Below are 20,577 nucleotides of genomic sequence, written 5' to 3'. Positions count from 1 at the left end.
TTGATTGCTACTCCCTCCCCTGGATAGCATTTGAACCATCCCAGGCTAATTTGCATGCGCATTAATAAGTCTGATGTGTCTGGCCTAGAAACAGCATCAGAATGTTTCATTAGCATACCAACATGGACAGACCGCACTCCCGGAGTGTCAATCAACTGGTGCAGGTTATTTTGTATAGTCTGTGCTGGCTTCTTGGGCTCTCATCCATGATTTCTTCTTCCCATAGACTTCTATGGTAGAATACATGTTTTACATATGGGCGTGTTCATAATGAAGCTACAAGAAATGTCAGCATATCATTCATTCCATGTTGAGCAAATTTTCCCTTAGCCTATGTCATGAGAAAAAAATTGCCAATAACAAATAAACATACGTTCTTTGTTTATAGCAATTACAAACTACTCTTTGTCCCTCCCAGCAAAAGGAAATTTTGAGATCAGTTCCGCTGGCTGAAGGGAATTTCTCACCGCTGAAAACATGCGTCCATGCAACTGTTCATTTTTTGGCTAGAGTAATACATGAATGAGACCTTAGGGTTCTACATTTATACAGAAACCCTGCAGACTGTCCTGTTAGCCGTTCAGTGCATGTTCCAATCGTCCAAAGGGTCTTTTGAAAATTAGACATTTGTTTGTGGATGTACTTAGCTATAGCCTAACCCCAGGTTCAAAGGAGGAATGTAGAACACAAACAATGCATGTCTGCATATCAGATAAACTGAGGCCAACATGTCGAATATTGCATGAAGTTTCAGTATTACTCCACAATTGAGCCTGGAAATTGTTGTTAAACTTCCAGGTTATACAAAATTACTTATGTCAGTGTCTGACAAAGAATTGGATGTACTGACATCCTTAATAATGAATTATACCAACACCAGTGAACTTTCAAGCTACATGTTAAGTCTCTATGTACATTCATGTACTAGAGGAATGGATAAAAGGATGATACATGTAAAATGTTATGTTTTAAACATGTTTCTTTGTAGAAAACTGTCAACCTTGATCTTGTGTTAGGAAACATATGAAGATGTATCGGTGCATACAACAGAAACCAAATGGTGGCTTGAAAGAGAACTTATTGTCCTTAAGCTTGGCATGTCACCAGCACAGATCACTGCATTTACAGACAAATTGAATGAGCGAGCTGCAATTTCACAAAGGTCAACTCTGTAAAATGCATTGTAACATTGTAGTCTTTATGTAGCTTTTTATTTTACAGGGATTATTGGTTGATTTTGTCATTATTTTACAATCATTTTAATTTGAACTGATCATGATACCATGATACATGATATCATGATACAATTATTTTCCTTGCTTTGCAAAACTGAGTTATCTGTGTATTATTTCTGACTATACAGTTAAGTTTTGCTATAATGAACAATGTCATGAGGATTCGTTGTACACGTAAAAAGTCATAATTCTGTACTTTATACACATGAAACTATTTCATTACTATTTGCTTGCTTGCAAAATATACACTTGTATGGGGCCTTTATGTCAGAAATGAACAGATTGTTGGATCATCCTATGGTACTTGATATAGACCACATTGCCCTCTTTGTACATTTGATTCATGTCAACCATCTTGTAAATAAACTATTGTGTTTAATGAAAATGGTTTTGATGTCAAAATTCATTGAAAGGAGATTCTGGAAATGAACATTTATTCGATAGAGTCTGAGATCAGTACCGATAGGCTTTGACTGTCACATATATATGTGTACCAAGCTTGAGGTAGCATGGAAAACTGAAAAGATATGATAGCAGATAGAAGAAATTTGTTCCAACTGAAATGATGCCTGCAGCTACAGTGTAGAACTGAAGTTGAAGTACTAATCTCCAAGATACGTTTTTGGTCCACTTTCATTTCTTGGAAAGTAGACTTTCCTTAAGGATAAAGGTTAATCCAAGGGTTAAGCTCAGATGACACTTTGTGACCTTTACTTGATGTGTGTTACTGTGTTAAGATAAAAAAATTTTGACCTATTCAGCAACAAGCTAGCTCAGAGCTCCTTGGCAAGGACTGTTGGCATTACTTGAACCCCACTGTTACAGCATATTCATTAAATGGCCCATGGACAGTATTTTATGCATACATGTAGGGCATCCAACACATCTCAAACATAGGTTTAACTTTAAGCATTTCACACAAGGTAGCCTGTACCATTAAAAATGCAGTGCATTGGTTGCTGAAAACAAAATATGGTCAGCAACAGGAAACTGAGCAATCTTTATCATGAACACTTCCACGGATCAATAAAGCTCTGTTTTCACATTACCTTAATGGCCCTCATATCAAAAGGGTTTAAAATCATAAAATCATTCTCTATATCACCTGTGGGTTTTTTTCCAAGCCTAGGTGGTTTTCCATTTCAACAAACCCATGTTCACCTCGATCCTGACATGACATAGTTGTAACCTCCATAATAGACATGCTGATTCAAGATGACAGCATGGCCATCATTATTGTCTGTCATTTAGCAACACAATCTAGCCATAAAGGAACAAGTGTAGGTAGAACGGAGCTAGTATTATTCAGGCTAGAAAACCGGACCATGTCTCTATTGAGTCATCATTTCCTTCTCAATGGTTATACCTGATAAATTAATATTCCAAACATACATCCCATGTATTGAACACTGACATCTATGAATTTGAATAAATGCCATTCTCCCCTTAATCATTTCAGCATATACAATGTGGCAGTGGCTGCTAAAAAATAATGCTTTACAAGCATTCATTTTCCCCAGTTGTTTTTCTGTGACTCAACCCAGTCTTGTTCCTCACCTCCATGTAATACCAGATTGCTGCAGTTGTTGTAATACAATCCCACATGCCCCAAGGGTAGACAGGTGGCATACTAAACAGCTAAGTCAAACCCAGTCAGCAAGAAAATGTGATTTGAGCCTGTCTGTCATTTTTTTGTACATCTCTCAAAGCAGATTGTTTTTAAACCCTATCCTTTTGGTCAAAATGTTAAAAGAATTGAAAGGAGTTGAAGCTACACACCTGTTTGAATATTGTGCCAAACCTGTGCTGATTTCTGAGTATCCCTTTGGGATGATAATCTTTACTGTACTCTATGGTGTGCTTGCATTCTACTTGTGATCTAGGACTTTATGGTCACTTAAGGATGGACAACACAACACTCAATTGGGCATTGGATTAAAAATTTGCACTGGGTCTTGACAGAAAATATACTCTGGTAACCGATCTCAATAGACTGGCTTAGGAGTGTTTTATCGGCACAAGTAAGTGGACCTTCCAAGGAGGTTTCAACCTCCTTGGACCTTCTAAGCAATTGGACTTTTTCTGACAGCAATATCTTTACAGCTGGGCTTTCTAATTACTGCCAGCCTTTCCATAACGTAAAAATTCAATGGCAACACTCCTAGCACCGAATAGAGAGATGCCTCCAATGGTTATAATGGTTACCAGACTACAGAAAATACTAATGATATCGGAGATTCAATTATTCTTTGAAGTAGGAAGGAAACAGAAGAAATATTTCATTTTTTTCCCAATCAGTATTCTGATGCTGCAATGCTCAGCATTGTAAGTGATGACATTGTTTCAAATTGTACCCACTGATCTTGACTTCTTAACATCATAATTTAATGAGGATCCTGAATCCCCATGCCATACGCTGACCTTGATTTCTCCCAAATGCAAACAGAAACTGTGTTTGTGAAACCCCTGCTATACCCCCTGTTGACCTTGATATCAGGTAAATCCATGGTGTCACTGGAGTACAGCAGCAGTCAGGGCTCATCAGTCATGTTCTGGTAACTAAACCTACAACACAGCCTCTGTAGACCAACCTGCTCTCTCAGGGAGGGAAGCAATGTGCAAATCCGTAGCAAGCAATGTGGCAGGCATTTTTACATACATTAGGCATTTTATAGACTACAGAACCCACACATAACAGGAAAATTGGGATCCTTCATCTTCCACTGTCTCTGACAAAGAAGTTGAACCCAGTGAGTTAGAATTTAGAGACAGCATTTATGATCATGAAGGAGTAGACACATAGTATACAGTTATACATTATTGTCCTTTTCATGCTACTAGTGCTTGCAATTAGCCTGTGGGAAGGAACTTGCAATAAAATCACAGTAACTGTTTCCTGGTTGCTACTCTGGGTTCAACATACAAAATTTAAATGGGACCCTTCAGACCATGCAGATCCAATCAGCTCTGACATTTCAGGGGTTCTGACCAAGGCTAATAGAATTTTATATTTCAGGACCACCACATTGGCTCTTGAACAAGCTAAACCTACATTTTGCATGTAAATTAGATACATTTCAGTATTTCTTTGCAACATCCACATCATGAACTTCTCTATGTTGATGATTCACCTGTCAGTGAAGACCCAATAGAAGCTGTTTTTGAACTTGACTTTTATTTCAACATGAGTAACATTGTTGTCCACATACATGTAGGTTATGGCCATATATGAGGTACATTTCCAATAATGACTTAGAACACAAGATGTGTATCGGTAACAAAGCTTGCTATCTGTCCTTGTCAATAAAAATGTACTTTGTAAACAAATCTAGCTCAACAAATAGGTCTTTATTACATAAAGTCTTCACTACAGTACATTAAGAAGTCTAGTCCTGGGTAATGAAGCCTTCTTAAACAAGACATGATAAATACATAGTATTACATGTAATGTATCACTAAATGTTACTGTATGGCCTTTTTTGTTCACAACAGTTTCAGTATCAACAACAAACATAAATTCTCCTTCATAAGGACAAACAGTAGACTATCATGCAAAAGTGTTTGAATGTGCAAGTTTCTCTTAGTTTACAGATCAACAGTTTGTGCATTTCTTCCCATTGTTTTTCTTTTTCCTGACAGTTTCCTTGCATCAACCAGTATTAATACTTTTTATCCTCAGCAAATATTAATGGTTCTAAATCCTTTGTCTATACCCTTACATTACATGCAGCAGTACCTTTTGCTGGCTAACATAATCTAAAGTTATGACCCGTAGCAAAGCACTTCTTTCCAAAAAGATTTCTGATTTTGACTGCATCTCTTCTTAACAGTGAAATCGTCCTGAGCAGTGATATGTGCAGTTACAATACTCGTGCAAACTTGTGGCCTAATGTATACACAGCGCATATACGCAACAATCCTATACTTGACACGTGCTAAAACAATACATTTCAATCTCTGTCGAACACTCCCTGTATGCAGACAGCACCAGTTATTTTTCATCAAAGCTTTAAGTTTTGTTCTTGAATTTTATGGGTATAGAAATCACTATACACACTTGTCTTTGAATGTGATTCAAAAGGGAGCTGTCTCTACATATATTGAAAGTCATGTTTTTTCTGTGGTGACTCCATTTTCAACTTTGGCTCTAAAAATGTACTGAAGTTCCACTCCTGACTGAACACTTGGTATTGCAACTATTGAGACAAATTCTACACAGTATTGGCAGGATGACACTTAAATCAGATAAGGATGACTCCCTTGTGTTGTCCAAGGCAAGAAATGACCAAACACAGTGTAGATTTGTCTGTGATATAAAAGACTACATTCCAATGGCCAGACAAGAAGATTTCACAGTTCATCTTGTACAATGACTATACAGCATTAGCACATGTACACATGAGTTATGCATTACTAAGTCTGGCTCTAAATTGGCTAGTAAAGCACTCTGTTATAGTCCAGCCATCAACATATTTTAAGAAGAAGGGTTGGCTCGGAGAATGCAACATGGTGCATTATGTGGCGTATCTCTTTGTCCATTGGCGAGCTATCCTGTCATGTTCGTCTCTCGTGTTGGTATACTGTGTGGCAATTGTTCCAACTAGAGGGTCATCTGAAAAGAAAAGGCCAGAGTGAGTCTGGGGGAAATTCCTAATAATACCCAAATATACTTAGTATTGCACAAAATGTAAATCCAAGTAACAGTAAAACACTTTTCACAACCATACATTTTGAATATGAAATAATGTACAGTCATTTATTATGTAGTGATTGTTTCAAGGGAAAAGCGAACAGGTCATCTTATAATGTAGCTGTAGAGCTAAATATAGTATGCTGTTTTCAAATAAAACTAAAAAGAAATGACTTATATTAAGATTTGACTACTTCTGTATCAGTGCTGAAAAGTATTTAAACATAAGAATAATCCAGAATTGTACTCTAGTAAAATTCCTTTGTCATATCCACAGCAATTTGGATAACCAACAATCAGCTTTGGTATACCACATTCAGCTTTGATATGAAGTACTGTAATTCACTTTGTCTTCTCGGTACCAAACTTTCACGGTCTGAGAAAATTTAACTTGTTCTCGGAACTAAATGTTCACTGTCGCAGCAAGTGCACATAAAAAAAGTCTGTGAATTATTTGTTATCAGTAATGATAAGTTCACGTTACAGTCATCACCGTGAAAACCGTGAACATAACAGTACATTGAAAAAATCAGGAATTACAGTATTAAGTTTAGGTAATATTATATGCCACCCATGTACTAACAAACGAATACCTGCCTGGAAACTATGCCTAGGCCCTGAAAGTTATGTTAACAGCTAAACAAAGGTGTTCTCTTATCTCTGCCTGGAATGTCAGTAGCCCCAGCTACATGTCGTTACTCACTGTCACATACAGGAAGACTTTAAAGAAAACAGCCATGATAGACATCATTGCTGAAGGCAGCCAAGCAAACCGACTTTGAAATGAGAGGGCCATCGTAGCCTCCATTTTAAGCATTTTATTAGAGGGACTGTTTCATGGAATCACTTCTCGTCAAACCAAAATCAGTTTTAGAAGATGCTTTCATTTGAATAGGTTTCCGACTTTGAAATGAGAGGGCCATCGTAGCCTCCATTTTAAGCATTTTATTAGAGGGACTGTTTCATGAAATTACATCTCGTCAAACCAAAATCAGTTTTAGAAGATGCTTTCACTTGAATAGATTTCATTTTCCAAATTGCAATATCGGATTATTATTGTCTCATTGGATTTCAAACCCTGTCTATAAAACATGTGCATATAGATGTTTTAGAAGTCCTAATAGGTTCAATTAGTATTCATAGTATGCAGTCAAAAGAATGCATTTGAAGTAACAAATGCACAAAATTGAAACCATCATCATTACTCTTACTTTCCTTTCCGAATTAGCATGACTGGGAAAAAACCTTAATTGTTCCTCACCTCTATAATTAACAATGTATGCAGAACCATATCTAAGATACATGTTAAGTGCTTCCTTTTATATATACATGTACATGTACTTAGACAGCTTGGAAAATATTCAGCTCAAGTCCAGGTTTCTCATTTCTACTACAACAGTTTGATTTGACGAAATAAGGCAAATTTGCAATCCAGAAATTCAATTCCAAATAAACCACAGCAATTGCATAGCCTGTAATACCTTCAATATATTCCTTAGACTTAAAATTCTGCCCTTCTAGATCTATTACTAGTATTAGGTAGTCTAACTTCCACCCACCATTTTACATACCGTGTTATATCATGAACCCGTTATCTTTTACTATCTACAGCTCTGTTGATGACATAATGCCATCTTTAAACAGTCTACGATAATTATACGACCCTTTTGTGCTCGAGTTGAGTGATAGTACCCAGGGGACTAGTTGGATATGCACACTGTAAGGTACATATTTGCGGCTTAGGTGCAAAGAACTATTTCTCATTCTTGTTTCAAATATTGTAGGTTGACCCAAAATAGTTCACCGCAGATCTGATAAAATTGCATTCAAGAATGGCCACCCAAATTTATCCTTATGATCAATATTTGACCATAACATATAAGATAGTATTAAATACAACAGATACAGATATATGTGCCACCTTTCATTTGACAAGTGTAAGAAAAATGCAAGTCACAGGATTTTACATCAAACGCAGGCAAATTCACACGTCCTACGGGTTCTTCCAAATAGAAATTAGCACGCTACATCATTCAATTGACGTTGATGTGCAAAGTAAATGGTCTTCCTTCTTGCACAGCCAAGCCTATAAATGCAAAGCCATGACTATGAATGCTAAGCTCATACTGATGGTCTGCTACATAAATAAATGCCTGGGGAGCTAGCAGACATGAACATGAAAAATGTGCCCTCAACTTCCTCATATGATGAACATATCGTCGGGTCTTAAGGGTGGGCTTTATTTACATCATTATTATACACAGTTGTACGTGAAATACACACCTAATAAGCATCTCAAACTCGTTTTGTGTCAGTTTTAGGTATGCAGGCATACATGTACCTAAAACTTGCACAAAACGATAAAAATTTTAAATTACAGACCTCATATGGACTTCATATACATGCAAGTGTGACAGCTCCTTTAGAATAAGCTTTCTTAACTGAGCATATTATTATAATCTCTTTTACTACTGAAACATGTAATGACATTGACAAGTCCGATACATTGTACATGTAAATACATACTAGATATCAAATCTATCAAATTCTCCTATGGTGCCCATAGAAATTACACAAAATTAGCTTGGAAGACAAAATACATATGTTTTTTCTTACTTGGATTGCAGTCAGTTAGCAGTGAGCAGATGGACAGCAGGACTTTGGAGATGGTGAGGGCGGGGCTCCAGTTGTCCTTCAGTATGTCCAGACAGATCACACCTTGGCTGTTGATGTTACAGTGGTAGATACGGGTCCGGAATGTCACCTGGACAGGCAAAAATTAACAGTCGAGTCACTTCATTTCTTTATGAGGATTGATAACAGCAGATGTCTTTACAAAATCCCCAACAGCAGCTATGGCTCACCTTAGGAGGTTTGAAGGGATAGTCTTGAGAGAAGTGGATGTCCAGGAAGAAAACTCCGCCCTCGTACACAGACCCAGGCGGCCCCAGGATGGTGGACACCCATTCATACAGGTTGTCGCCCTTCGGACCAGCACTGTGGAAAAGGAGACATTCAAATATTACAATGACACATTACCCAGATGGCATTCAAAGCTAATATACAAGGTGTCAAAAAGAATATTTTCATTGACAGGGCTTCACTATGGTAAAGTCTAAAGAAACATGTACCTATTCTTCTTATGTATACTTTAGCATTAGAAAGATTTCTGACTGACACGGGTATTATTTTCAGCATTCCTTTTCCCAAAGTCAATGCTTTATGATTGTGACCTTGCCAATCTTGAAATAATCAATTTCATTGCATCTGTACAAAGTAAGGACCATAATATTCCCCAAATTATTTTATATTTGATTAGTACATGATAAAAGCTCCTTGGTACATGTCTGGTGGAATATTTAAAAACATTGTGCAAGCAGTACACAGTCGAAAAGGTCGTGAGGTTTTACAAACATTAAGCATGCTGGAAGTCCCTTGTGAATCAGACATTCTGTTCTCCCTTTCTACCCAATGAGTGGTAATCAAAATTCCATAAGAATTCAGGATACTGTAAATTGTAAAATGTTTGCGATCATGATTTTATTTTTGCAGTATAACCTCTCCTGCGTGAATTTGAAGCACAACAAATTTGCACTTCCAATGTCCTATAGATTCGCGAACTTCACCTCTTTTTCCCTCAAACCGCAAAATTAAGTCTACACAAAAATTAATAAATTTACAATAGTGTACGATCCTGCATCTGTTCAAAGATTTGGTTACTTCTTTTTCATCCACTGAAGCAACCAACTAGCTAAGAATTTCATCTATGCCTTTGTCATCCTACAAAACGTCCTATGCAGTGGTGATATACCGTCACTCTTGTCATACCATGTCCCAGATCCATATGTATCATGCATGCCTTTCCAACCAGAACAAATTACCTCACAAGGCCACATGCCATTATGATAACTTCTACCCTCCCATCATCATAAAAAAAAGCAGGCTAAACGTCAAATCTAATGTGTAAGGCTTTGTCCATAGCTAGTAGTGTAATGTGGTTTAGCTACACATTTAGCAGAGTGCACCAGGTCACACGTACAATTCCCAGTAATTGCTATGATAATTTTTTTAAAGGCTGTGTCCAGCTTTATACTTGTTTTTGTCCCACTCATTGTTTGGGAGCCAATGTTATTAATTTTTGTTGTTGAATCCGTTATTGTTGTTAAGCTTTAGAAAATACATTTTTATCAATTTCATGTCCTGAATTTCCAGTTTTTCAGACAAATGGGATAAAATTTGTCTCCTTTACAACTACTGTAGCCAATTTCCGTCCCACTACGGGTCTTGGAGACTGCCCTTGTTTTTTTTTTTACATCCAGAACTTCAAATTATGCTTGAGGCTAAGGCCTCGTTCATACCATAGTATAATGGAGGGCCTCTGTTATTCCATCCTTTGGGGAGGACTCTGTCAGAATACCTTGTGCATTCCCCCCTCCCCCTGATATTTACCATTATGATAGCCTCCTCTCTACTCTTGTATTCAAGGGTCTACACAGCCCATACTGGAAGGGTGCCAGGCTGTGTTTACACTGTGAACACTGACCAAACAGTATTTCTCTATTGTACACCACACAACTTGTCAGAACAAAGGTTAGGCTGGTAAAGTTACAGTCATTCATCAAGGACATTCCCACCACATTTCAGACTACATTTCAAGTACCATTTACAACATATTGTAATAGCACTGAAAGGTTTACCAAAACCTGTCACAGAATACATAGCAGACCCAACAAGCCTTACTCCCTGGTATTCAGTTGTCTGATTGTTAAAAAAACATCATGGACTGTTAATAATAGGGGCTACTCGGTTACTGGAATTAGCGTATACTGCCTGGGTCAGCCAAGAAACAATTATGGTCGACTGCACTTCTAAAATGACTCCCAGAAATACACTTGTGTTAAAAGCAGGTCAATCTCTTTCACTTGGCTTTCCATAGCTGCATATTTCTACATAGTACATGTAACTGCTGTATGGTCTCCAGACTGGCAATAATTTGTCTAGCCAGTCTCTATGGAAACAGAACTGAATATAGTTTTGCATGAAGCGAGCCATCACTCTATGGTAGCCTGATTAAATCTTGCTTATAGCAGCCTACCCAACATCCAGCCAACCTCCTTTGGACATCAGAGTTTGTGTTACACAGACTTATTCTATGTAATCTAAATCAATCTGATTTCAGCTACGCCTTGTTTCAGCCATTGGTACCAAATCCACATACATTGTACAACATTGTAGTTCTAGTCTAGGCACTGTGCTTTTAGCAAATAGAAAATACCTCTCTTCACATAATGGTTCATCAAATCCCTCTTTGCCCCTGTAATCTTGTCATAATTGTCTTAATTCTCTTAAGGTACATTGCACCATTATTCAAATTCACCCAAAGCTGTCTCATATGGTAGCAGGTGCTGAATGGGTGGGTACTTGTTCCTGGGGAGCTTGAAATAAGCAATTAAGGGAGACCCTCTAAGGATATTAAGATGGAATGATAAAGAAAAGGTCCACTATGGGAGAAGCTTTCATCAAGATTTTGAGAGATGATCCCCAATTTGGGTCAATGTTTTTGACATGTAACTGGACAGTTAGTGGACTGAGACAGAAATATAATCACATAGTGTTAGCATATGGACAGGTATATGTGGGTTAAATTTCCTGAAGGGTCATATACTTTGAGTTGTCAGTTCGCGAATCTAAAACATAATCCTGAATGTTAACATCACCATGAATACAGAGTCTCTTGGGGAAGTCTGTACACACAGTTTTAAGGGTTGAATATACATGTGCAAGATTTCCCTTCAGGCTTCTGTTTGTACTTGTTGTGTGGCCCCTTTTGATTATTATGCCTTTCTATGTGTCATTACAAAAATCAATTTCCCTTTTAATTACTTCAGTTAGTCAGCAGAATTCAGCAAAAAAGGTCACAAGAGCCATGTGACATGATTTGATGGTGCTGACGTACAAATACAGATACTTGTAAGCCATAGTATTTATACCTGTTCACTGCTTTTCTATAAAAGGACTTGCAGAGCAACATATAAATCCAGTCCAGATTCATATGTTGCTAGATGCAAGTCATTTTATAGAAAAGCAGATGCTGTAACAATCTAGCCCTTGGGAAGACAGACAGTCACTTCATCTTTTTTAACAAGATCAAGGACGTTTCATCTTATGTAACATCCTTGATGTAAGATATAGTCTTACAGTCCCAGCACTAAAAATACCTGTAATACCTGGAACTGAGATCTATAGGGAAATTAATTAATTCACAATTTGGCAAGACTAATATACTGACACTGTAGCACAAGTCAGATTTTGCAGAAAACTAATATACAGAATTTGGAGCCCTGAATTGTTTGAGAAAGTGCTCATAGCATTCAAAACATAGTTGCAAATTTTGAACGCCATGAATCTTAAGTCTATAATATTTGGCGGTGACCCAAACCACTTTAGTTAGTATTTTCTGTATGTATGTCATTGATGACTGAATGGTAGGGAGAGATGATCAAGGAATTTAGCTCTGCTTTCTTTTTTTTTAATAGAGAGTCTTGCAGTTGTCTGAGAAAGGGTATAGGGTCATACAAATCGAAAAAATGTTGATCTAATAGTTTTAGAGGAAAAGTCAAGATTTTCTGTGTTTTATTTTTGCCCTCTTCCTCTTGTCAAAATATTTAGTTTAAGAACCACAGAAATATATCAGGTTAAGGCACACTGTTGCTAGTTTTTTTGTATAACATTATTACTACATACTGTAAATCTTGAATATGGTGGTGCGTTTGCTTTTGCATTTTAAGCAGTGGCCTCTTTCAAATTCATGACAATGCAAGTATGCATTTCCAAGTATCACAGCTGTACTACAGAATTATTTTGACCACAGACGTAAAACACCACCCCTTTACTCTATTCTATTGCAAACAGGGCTGACATTTGCTTATTGGGACAGGAAAAAATATTACCCCCATTCGTTCCAAAAATCTAAACTTCATGACATGAAGCTGTAGAAAATCTATTTCCATAAGCTTAAAATGACACGTTTAACAAGGAAAACTAACAACATGGGCTCTCAAACAATGATTGAGACGGAAAATAATTAAAGCTAGAGACAGCCCTGTTTGCAAAATTCAGTCCCTGATTGCAACATTCAGTCCCTGCAAAAATGAATGAATCAACAAGGTAGTGATTTTTCCTTTAAAAGCCTCCATTCTAGGCTATCAAGTCATATTCTTATGTTAGTGAAAATTGCAAAAATGCAATACAGAAGGCATCGATCTGAGGCATCATCAAGCTATCACTATAATTCCCTGATAAAGAATGTATAACAATTTTAGAGACACTAGTACTGACTGATTAATACTTATAGTCCAATATATTAGTCAAACACAGTCAAACATCTGCTACCTTCTACTTTTGTTAATGATTAAAATTACCTTTTCTCACAGGGCAGCAGCTGGCAGTTAAAACGTATCCTACAAAGATTCTATCTCTCCATGATATCACCTACCAAGGAGGTTAAAGAAAGTGATTCTTTAACCTCCTTGCACCTACTAAAACGTATCCTACAAAGATTCTATCTCTCCATGATATCACCTACAGCCATCTTGTAGTGACACAGAGCTATTTACTTCTCTTGATGTTTTTCAATCTTCTGCATCTAATGCTTGACAGAAGCTGCATTAGTCTCCCTAAGGAATTTGGATGGATAGGACTAGGGCTGGGTTCCTAAATGTAATATTGGGAGGCACAGGTACAGGTACAGAGGTTTATCGTAGGTACAGGCCACATGGTGCCCTGATGTTAGAAGATGAAATTAAACTAAAAATTTTTAATTTCAAAGATGGCTCTGATTTCAAGTTTTGGAGAAGCATTTTAAAAAATCTTTTCAGGTCTAAATTTTCATCTTTGTGGCAGGTTTTATGCATCTTCAGTCACAAAATAAGCTTATACTGTGCTTGTGTAAATTTACATCGGTACAGTACAGTACCGGTGTTTCGTGAGCCGGTATTTTGGAACCAGACTTGCCACTAATTATTGACCTTGCAATTGGGTGCACCAGCGCACCTAGGTCATGTAAACGTACTATTTTAGACTTGTATGCAGCATATTCTTGACATGTACCCTTTTAAGTATCATAAATTCTTTGTTGTATTACGCCATCAGCTATAAGATTAGCTCTTAAGAAAAGCCTAAGGTTTGTAATTTAGGTTTTGCTGACATTCCATTCATTCAAAAAAATTTTCTGTGCATCTAAATTTTGGGCTTGGTGAACCAAGGCACCCATTCCTAAAAATTAATTTTGAGCCCCATGTTATGTACATGTTATGAGCTATAGTATTAGTTTTAAGCTATATTGCCTAAAATCTCAATAATCTTTCACAATACCCAACAGGTCTTAATTTTTTTAGGCCAACATACTTATGAAACACAGCATTCAACAGCCAAAACAATTTGTGGTTACTAAGACCCTGAAACCCTTATGTCCTTAGTTTATCTGGGTCTTGCTACTTCACCTGGATTTTCGATTGCCTTTAAACAGTAGTTACAATGTAGTATAAGACTAGAAAGCTAATTACATGGAAGATCGCTTAATGTGCTTTGAACCCCATTCCTCAGAGTGCATTTATGTAATATCTAACAAAGGAGTTGACGTATATGTCTGCTTTAAATGCCACAAGTCATTAATGCCCAAGCAATCTAAATTAGATTCTGTCTTTATTCCTGAATCTAATTGAATTCCTTTCATCCATATTGTAAAGCTAATATAAGTGACCTAATTTTGGACGCCAATGCACACCCATGACTGTTCACAACATGCAGTGCATTTTCATGCACCATTTCGCTGAAATGAATTGCAGATTACTGGCTGGTTTTCTTTAATGATGTGCATCGTAAGACAGAAATGCAGGTGTTCCGCCTTGCCCCGACCCCACCTATAGAAACCCAAGCCCTGGCCATCTTCACCCCAACTTGTTCAGGTGCTACTTGACACCTGGGTACTCAGGAGGACCCTTTGTTTGTCACCTGTGTGGAAAGCCGGCTCTGTTTGTGTAGGGAGAGCCTCCACTCTCACAACCTCACCTTAACCTTAACACAACTCCACATCTATCTACCTGCAGTTGGGTGGTGGGTCCAGCGTGATTTCTGCCAGCTCTTTCTGGATCCTGCACAAAAACAAGGCCAGGAACAGGTGAGAGTTACTCAGAGGGAAATATCCCTGCCCCCAAAACAACTGGAGACGCGATAAAATAAACCATGAGCAGAAGCTGACAAAGGAAGGCGACATAATCACTGTGCAAAGTACACACACACAAGATGGCCGCCTCAGCTGACCCTCCCGTTATTTTATGCACCACCATACTCCCTTCCCCGCCCTTAAACACCACCAATTCCACATCCACGTCAAACTAGACTTTATAACCAACAAGATGGTATAAATCGGGCCGACTTCCCCAACTGCTGTGTCCAACAGTACAAGGTTTTAGCTTATATGCAAATGAGCTGATTGGCAGTATTACAAGGAGAGACTGGCATGATTAATCGTGATAGAAAATGCAGCGTCGCTATGTTATTAATGCCGAATTGATCTGGTACCTCTTAGCGCTGGTGGACAGCGCCTTGGTGGACTTGAGCAGCTTAAGGTTGTTGTCTCTCTGGTCCTTGGGTCTTCGAGAAGAGTTGGAGGAAGAACTTGAGGACGTCCCGGCTTGCTCGGCTGCAGACATCTTCGCAGATCGGCTTTCTCCGGGACACGTCCCTGGACGATCGATTGCCAAAATACGGTATCAAGCCGATCAAACTACGCCTGGTGGTGCACCCAAGGTCAATGGTTCGAATCCCGCCGAGCTGTAGCGAACTGTGCCGGCAAATTCAATCTAGTGGTCACGGGTTCTATTCCTGAAGGAAATGAGAACACATCCGCTATTTAGTTACCATCCCCATGTGTCAGCGCGGGACACCTTCCCTTTAAAATTAGACATTTAAAAATTAAACCCCCAAACACAGCTGTCAGCGCCGGCCTGACAAAGAACATACGTTTGCGAACATGGCTAGGATGAAGGATTGTTTCTGATGACTACTTAGATACAATTTGATAAGGGTTAACGTTACTTTCAATAGCAGAAATGCCTCATCAAAAAGCACAGAAGCCAATCGCCCGGCTTAAGACAATCACTCCTCCTCGTCTTTTCGCGACAAAAGGCGGGGAAATCTCACCGTTTCCTGAGGCTATGGGAGCAAAGGGACGCCACAGGCTGCCACTTGGCCACGATTTTGGTGAAATAATGCCGAGAAATTCAGAAATTCTGCGGACAGAAGCCTGCAAGCCTCGTGTCTTGTTGCCAGCGCCGGCTGTTCTGCCACCCTCCCTCCGGATTTATCACAATTAGGCGGAAACGAGCCATTCGCTTTCTTTGTTCCCCGTTTCTTTAAATTAACAACCCAAACCTCGCCACACATTATCCAGCCGTTAGTTTCAGATCAGAACACTGTCTATTCACTATAAGGAACGGGTAAAATCTTGATAAATGTTTCGGGAAAGTCGACTAAATCTTTTGATAGTTGATATAGGGAGGGAGAGCAAATAGGGAAACGGCTAATGTACTCGGGGAATTAGCTGATAATGCCCTGGTGACTGTGATACGCAGGAGGTTTTTTTATAAGCAAGCTAGAAATAAATGGTTTGGGGTCTTTCTCTATAAAATGTAATAATTAGGGAAATGTTCAAATATGAAATTGCATGCCAGGAGGGCAAGCGAAGGAATGAATAGCCAACACTCGCAAAATTTTCTACCCAAACGCAGATTGACACCAAGTCCTTTTCTTACCTCCTTTCAGAAAAGTCCAAAATATCACAACACCGAAAAAATTGCATTTTTCTTAGAGATAGAAGTACTATAGTTCACATTGTGATTCTGTTTGCCATATTTTGGGCTGAGTTTTAACCAAAAAAAAAATGTTATCTTCTCTGCAACCTGTTGTGCAAAACCACTTTGATTGACATGCCGTTCGAACGTGCTATGCCACGAATTTAATTTTTTGTGTATACTAAGCTCTCTTCGTGATGCCAGGGGCGATACATAGAAATGTAGCATATTAAAGGGATAATAACTGACATCTGCTAATCGACTTTAATAATGAATAACATGAACTGCCAATCACAAAAATCTTTAATGCAAATGTCTGAAACTACCGACGTTTTACGTCAAAGTTGTTGGCATTTTGGGTGTGCTAGTATGAAATCACGGTTTGGTACATGAGAACATGAATAATACTGTTCTTGTAAGACACCCTATGACAGTTCGCTGAGCTCATTGTTCCGTTTGTCCCTAGACAGTCATTAGGGTCGTAATTTTTCGAACTCTGCTTTCAAGTAGGGATTTTTCAGTAATAATACGAAGGGGTGGAGATGGGGTTTTCAACATAAGGTTTTGATTGAGGTTAATGGATTTTCGTTATTAGTTTCCTTGTTTAGACCACATTTTTTTTTATTGCACTTCAGGGAAAATGTTTTCATTACCCTGATAAGTTGCAAATGGAACGGCCCTCATGTTTCCATGGAGTCGTGCGTTTTGCCATGCCTTTACCATAATTTATGGTCAGTCCCTAATGTATTGAATGTCTTATTACATGGGGGGGGGGGTGTTGTGTTCTAAAGCGAATATCATTGTTATTGCAGGTTGATGATGACACTGATGGAAAACCAAAATAATGTATTTTTATTGTTTTCACCCAATATATAGACTAATCGTGCATTATCATGGCTAACCAAAGTAATTTTTCTTATAAAACAGTACAGGTATTACCTTGATTAAATAAATGTACAAACATGATATCATTGCATCAAGTGCTATAAACTGGGAGGAAGCATTGTTGGATCTTCACTAATTATTTATGATACCTGAATTAATACTAATGTGAAAGTTAAGCAAATCTTTCTAAACGTTAGCATGCATATTGGAATGAAGAAATGAAAACAATACAAATGTAAAGTTGAGCCAAGGAGGTTAACCTTTTTTTAACCTCCTTGGTTGAGCAAAGATGTCTGAAGAAATTTCTTCCAGTAACCTTAATCACAGAGTTTGGATCAATTATATTGATCCTATTTCAGTGCCATATGGCACATACTGTCCTTACACATACAGATGTACCCAATACTTTTATATTGTTAATGATATAACTCTATCTAGCTTAATGTAGTTCAAATGTCTTGTATTTGCCAAAATCTAAAGGAAATAATAAAAATATGGGTAACTAAAGAACTAGTGAAATGTGAATCCATAGTGCTTACCGCTAATCCATAGTAATGAATTGATTAATGATAATGAGTTGATAAATCATCACAATTTGCATAATGCCTTACATTTAAGACTAGAAAAGTACAGGTTTTACTGCACACACTGGTTAATGCACACTAGTAAGCGACAAGCGTTTTATCAGGTCTTCTTACTTAGAGGTCTTAGCCATAGGTAGTGATTGCCAGTCCAATTGAATGTACAGCTTGTTAGTAGGTATTGTAATACAAGTGTGTGTGAAATATATAGTGTACCTAAAAAAATATAGAATTTGAGATCAGCCGCCCCCGGTACCTTAATAGCACATACAAAGAGCTTGAAAACACATACCGGTATCAAAGTCCATTGGGACATATTTCCATAAATGGTACAGGAGAGAAATGTGCCATTGGGTACTTATAGATTATTGATCTTATTTGGTTTTCTTATTACATGATAAATGTACTTTAAATTCATTTACTTTTGCGATGGATTTTTCTTTTTTTTTGCAATACGGGGGAAAGGAAGGTTTTTGTGGTGTTTTCAAATTCACAGTTGAAAGAATGCTGTTGAACAATGTTAGTAATGTATATCATTAGTCATTAATTCACTTCAGAGAAATCTATAAGAAATATTCTCTGAAAGCTTCAAAAATGAATCATTCAAATATGTCAAGATTTGCAGTATTTCTTAGATTTATGCTATTATGCTACATTTGTACATGATATCACTGAAGCTAATTGAGAGATTTAAAAAAAAAACCTATTGATATTATCTTTCTCACTTCAGAGTCCATATTCATATTGTATAAGAGGACAGTTTGATGGTAGTCTCCATTCAGTTCCAGAATAATAATGGAAATGAGCCAAATTGGCTAACAAATTGGAATAACAGCCAGCTAAGGAACGTGCCAACCTTACCTAAGCCAATTCCTTCTATCATTTCATCAACATTAACTCCAGCAGCATGGCGGATACTAATTCGATACGAGCCCCTTTGATGTATCACGGTTAACCCCTAGTTACCGGATTAGCCTCTCCGCAGCCATCCACCACTAAGATGTGGTTGTGCGGACCGCAGATTTGCATGACCTCTAGGGTGACCTTCTAAGCCAGAACTGTATAATGTCCATCGGCCTCAGTGTGCGGGAAGGTAAAAATCAATACAATCTGCCCTGTGTGATGGGATCACAGGCTCCATTATGTCTAAGACTGATGCGGCCGCACACAAGTGTTCCAATTCTGTTTCCTGAAGGAAATTGTTCCTTGGGTAGTCTTTTGGGGGAATGATTGTGGATAAAGGAACAAAACGGATCTGCCAACACACAGGGTTTCAGACTTCTTTATTTGCATCTATGCTTCTTTATTTGTGTTCATCTCAGGAGTGGGTAGACAATTATTGCATGCTGACTTATAGTTCATTTTTAGAGTCAGGTGCACAGAAAATCTCCCAATGGATAATGATGATGCTTTGTTCAATTCGGTACTCGCATCACAGAAGGAATTTCACTCCTCGTTTTGTGTGAACTCTAAAAAATTGAGGTTGTAAAAATGATTTTGATTTTGGTAGCCCCATTGACCCAATTTAGTATAATGACCAACTGCTTACTTCAACCATAATCCTAAGTCTCTTGAGTCAGATCTCTATTAGAACTCTCTATAATACAGGTCTAACTGTACTGTGCAGAAACAGTGGTGGCATAGAGGGGAATTTACACCCATCAAACGGTTTTGTTGTGTCAATGCAGGAAGCAATATTTTAACTATTACTTTGATTGGAATTCTCCTTTACATGGTTTCCTTAGTTATCTAAAAGGATGTTTTGTGAATTGAATTGAAATATGTTTGCAGAAATTTATCCTTCTATATCCAAAAGTACCATTGCAAAAACCAAGTGCTACCAGGTGAATATACTGGCATTGTGTGTATTGAACATAAACCTGTAACCATTAGTACTGTTCACTAACCTGCTAATACATTCACCTGTCCAGAATTTCAATTTCAAAATCCAAAGTCATTTTGAAGAGAGCAACGACACTTTTTGGCTATTCCATTGTAGATGAAAAGAGGGGCCAGAAAGGTAGGATAAGGAAATGAAATAAAGACGGGAGCTTGGTGTAAGAAAATATGAAGCCAAAAGGCTTTTATCAACTTACTGATAATCTCATTTGAATGCTGGTCTTTAGTTTTATTCAAATCCGCAAGGTGGCGCTTCTACTATGTGACGATATACCGATTATCAATAAGGTTATCGAAGGATTATATACAAAACAACGTCTTTATAAGCAGTGTGGCCTAAGCAAATGTTAGACAGAATGACCTGATAGATGAAAGGGCCAGCTTGACTACATAGGAGTGGGTTTGAAAACACAACTTATTTCCCTCAACGAAAG

General features: G+C 37.9%; 1 protein-coding gene across 2 annotated transcripts; it reads right to left on the bottom strand.

Moving 5' to 3' along the window:
* Positions 1-4,852: 4,852 nt before the first annotated feature.
* LOC118405755 (ubiquitin-conjugating enzyme E2 E1-like) lies at positions 4,853-16,306 on the bottom strand. Of its 2 annotated transcripts, none has more exons than XM_035805480.1 (6): positions 16,129-16,306; positions 15,508-15,810; positions 15,027-15,077; positions 8,790-8,922; positions 8,542-8,689; positions 4,853-5,847 (listed from the first exon to the last, which is right to left on the bottom strand). In XM_035805480.1, the coding sequence occupies exons 2-6, from the start codon at positions 15,636-15,638 to the stop codon at positions 5,750-5,752; spliced, it is 561 nt and encodes a 186-aa protein (XP_035661373.1). In that variant the 5' UTR covers positions 15,639-15,810; positions 16,129-16,306; the 3' UTR covers positions 4,853-5,749. The 2 variants fall into 2 exon arrangements, with proteins under 2 accessions (XP_035661373.1, XP_035661374.1); XM_035805481.1 differs by having other exon boundaries at positions 15,508-15,670; positions 16,129-16,286.
* Between the last annotated feature and the right edge of the window lie 4,271 nt (positions 16,307-20,577).

The sequence above is a fragment of the Branchiostoma floridae genome, chromosome 18 (assembly GCF_000003815.2).
Source record: "Branchiostoma floridae strain S238N-H82 chromosome 18, Bfl_VNyyK, whole genome shotgun sequence".
Lineage (NCBI taxonomy): Eukaryota > Metazoa > Chordata > Leptocardii > Amphioxiformes > Branchiostomatidae > Branchiostoma > Branchiostoma floridae.
The sequence above is the reverse complement of the archived record's forward strand: the minus strand, read 5'-3'. Positions and strand labels throughout refer to the sequence as shown.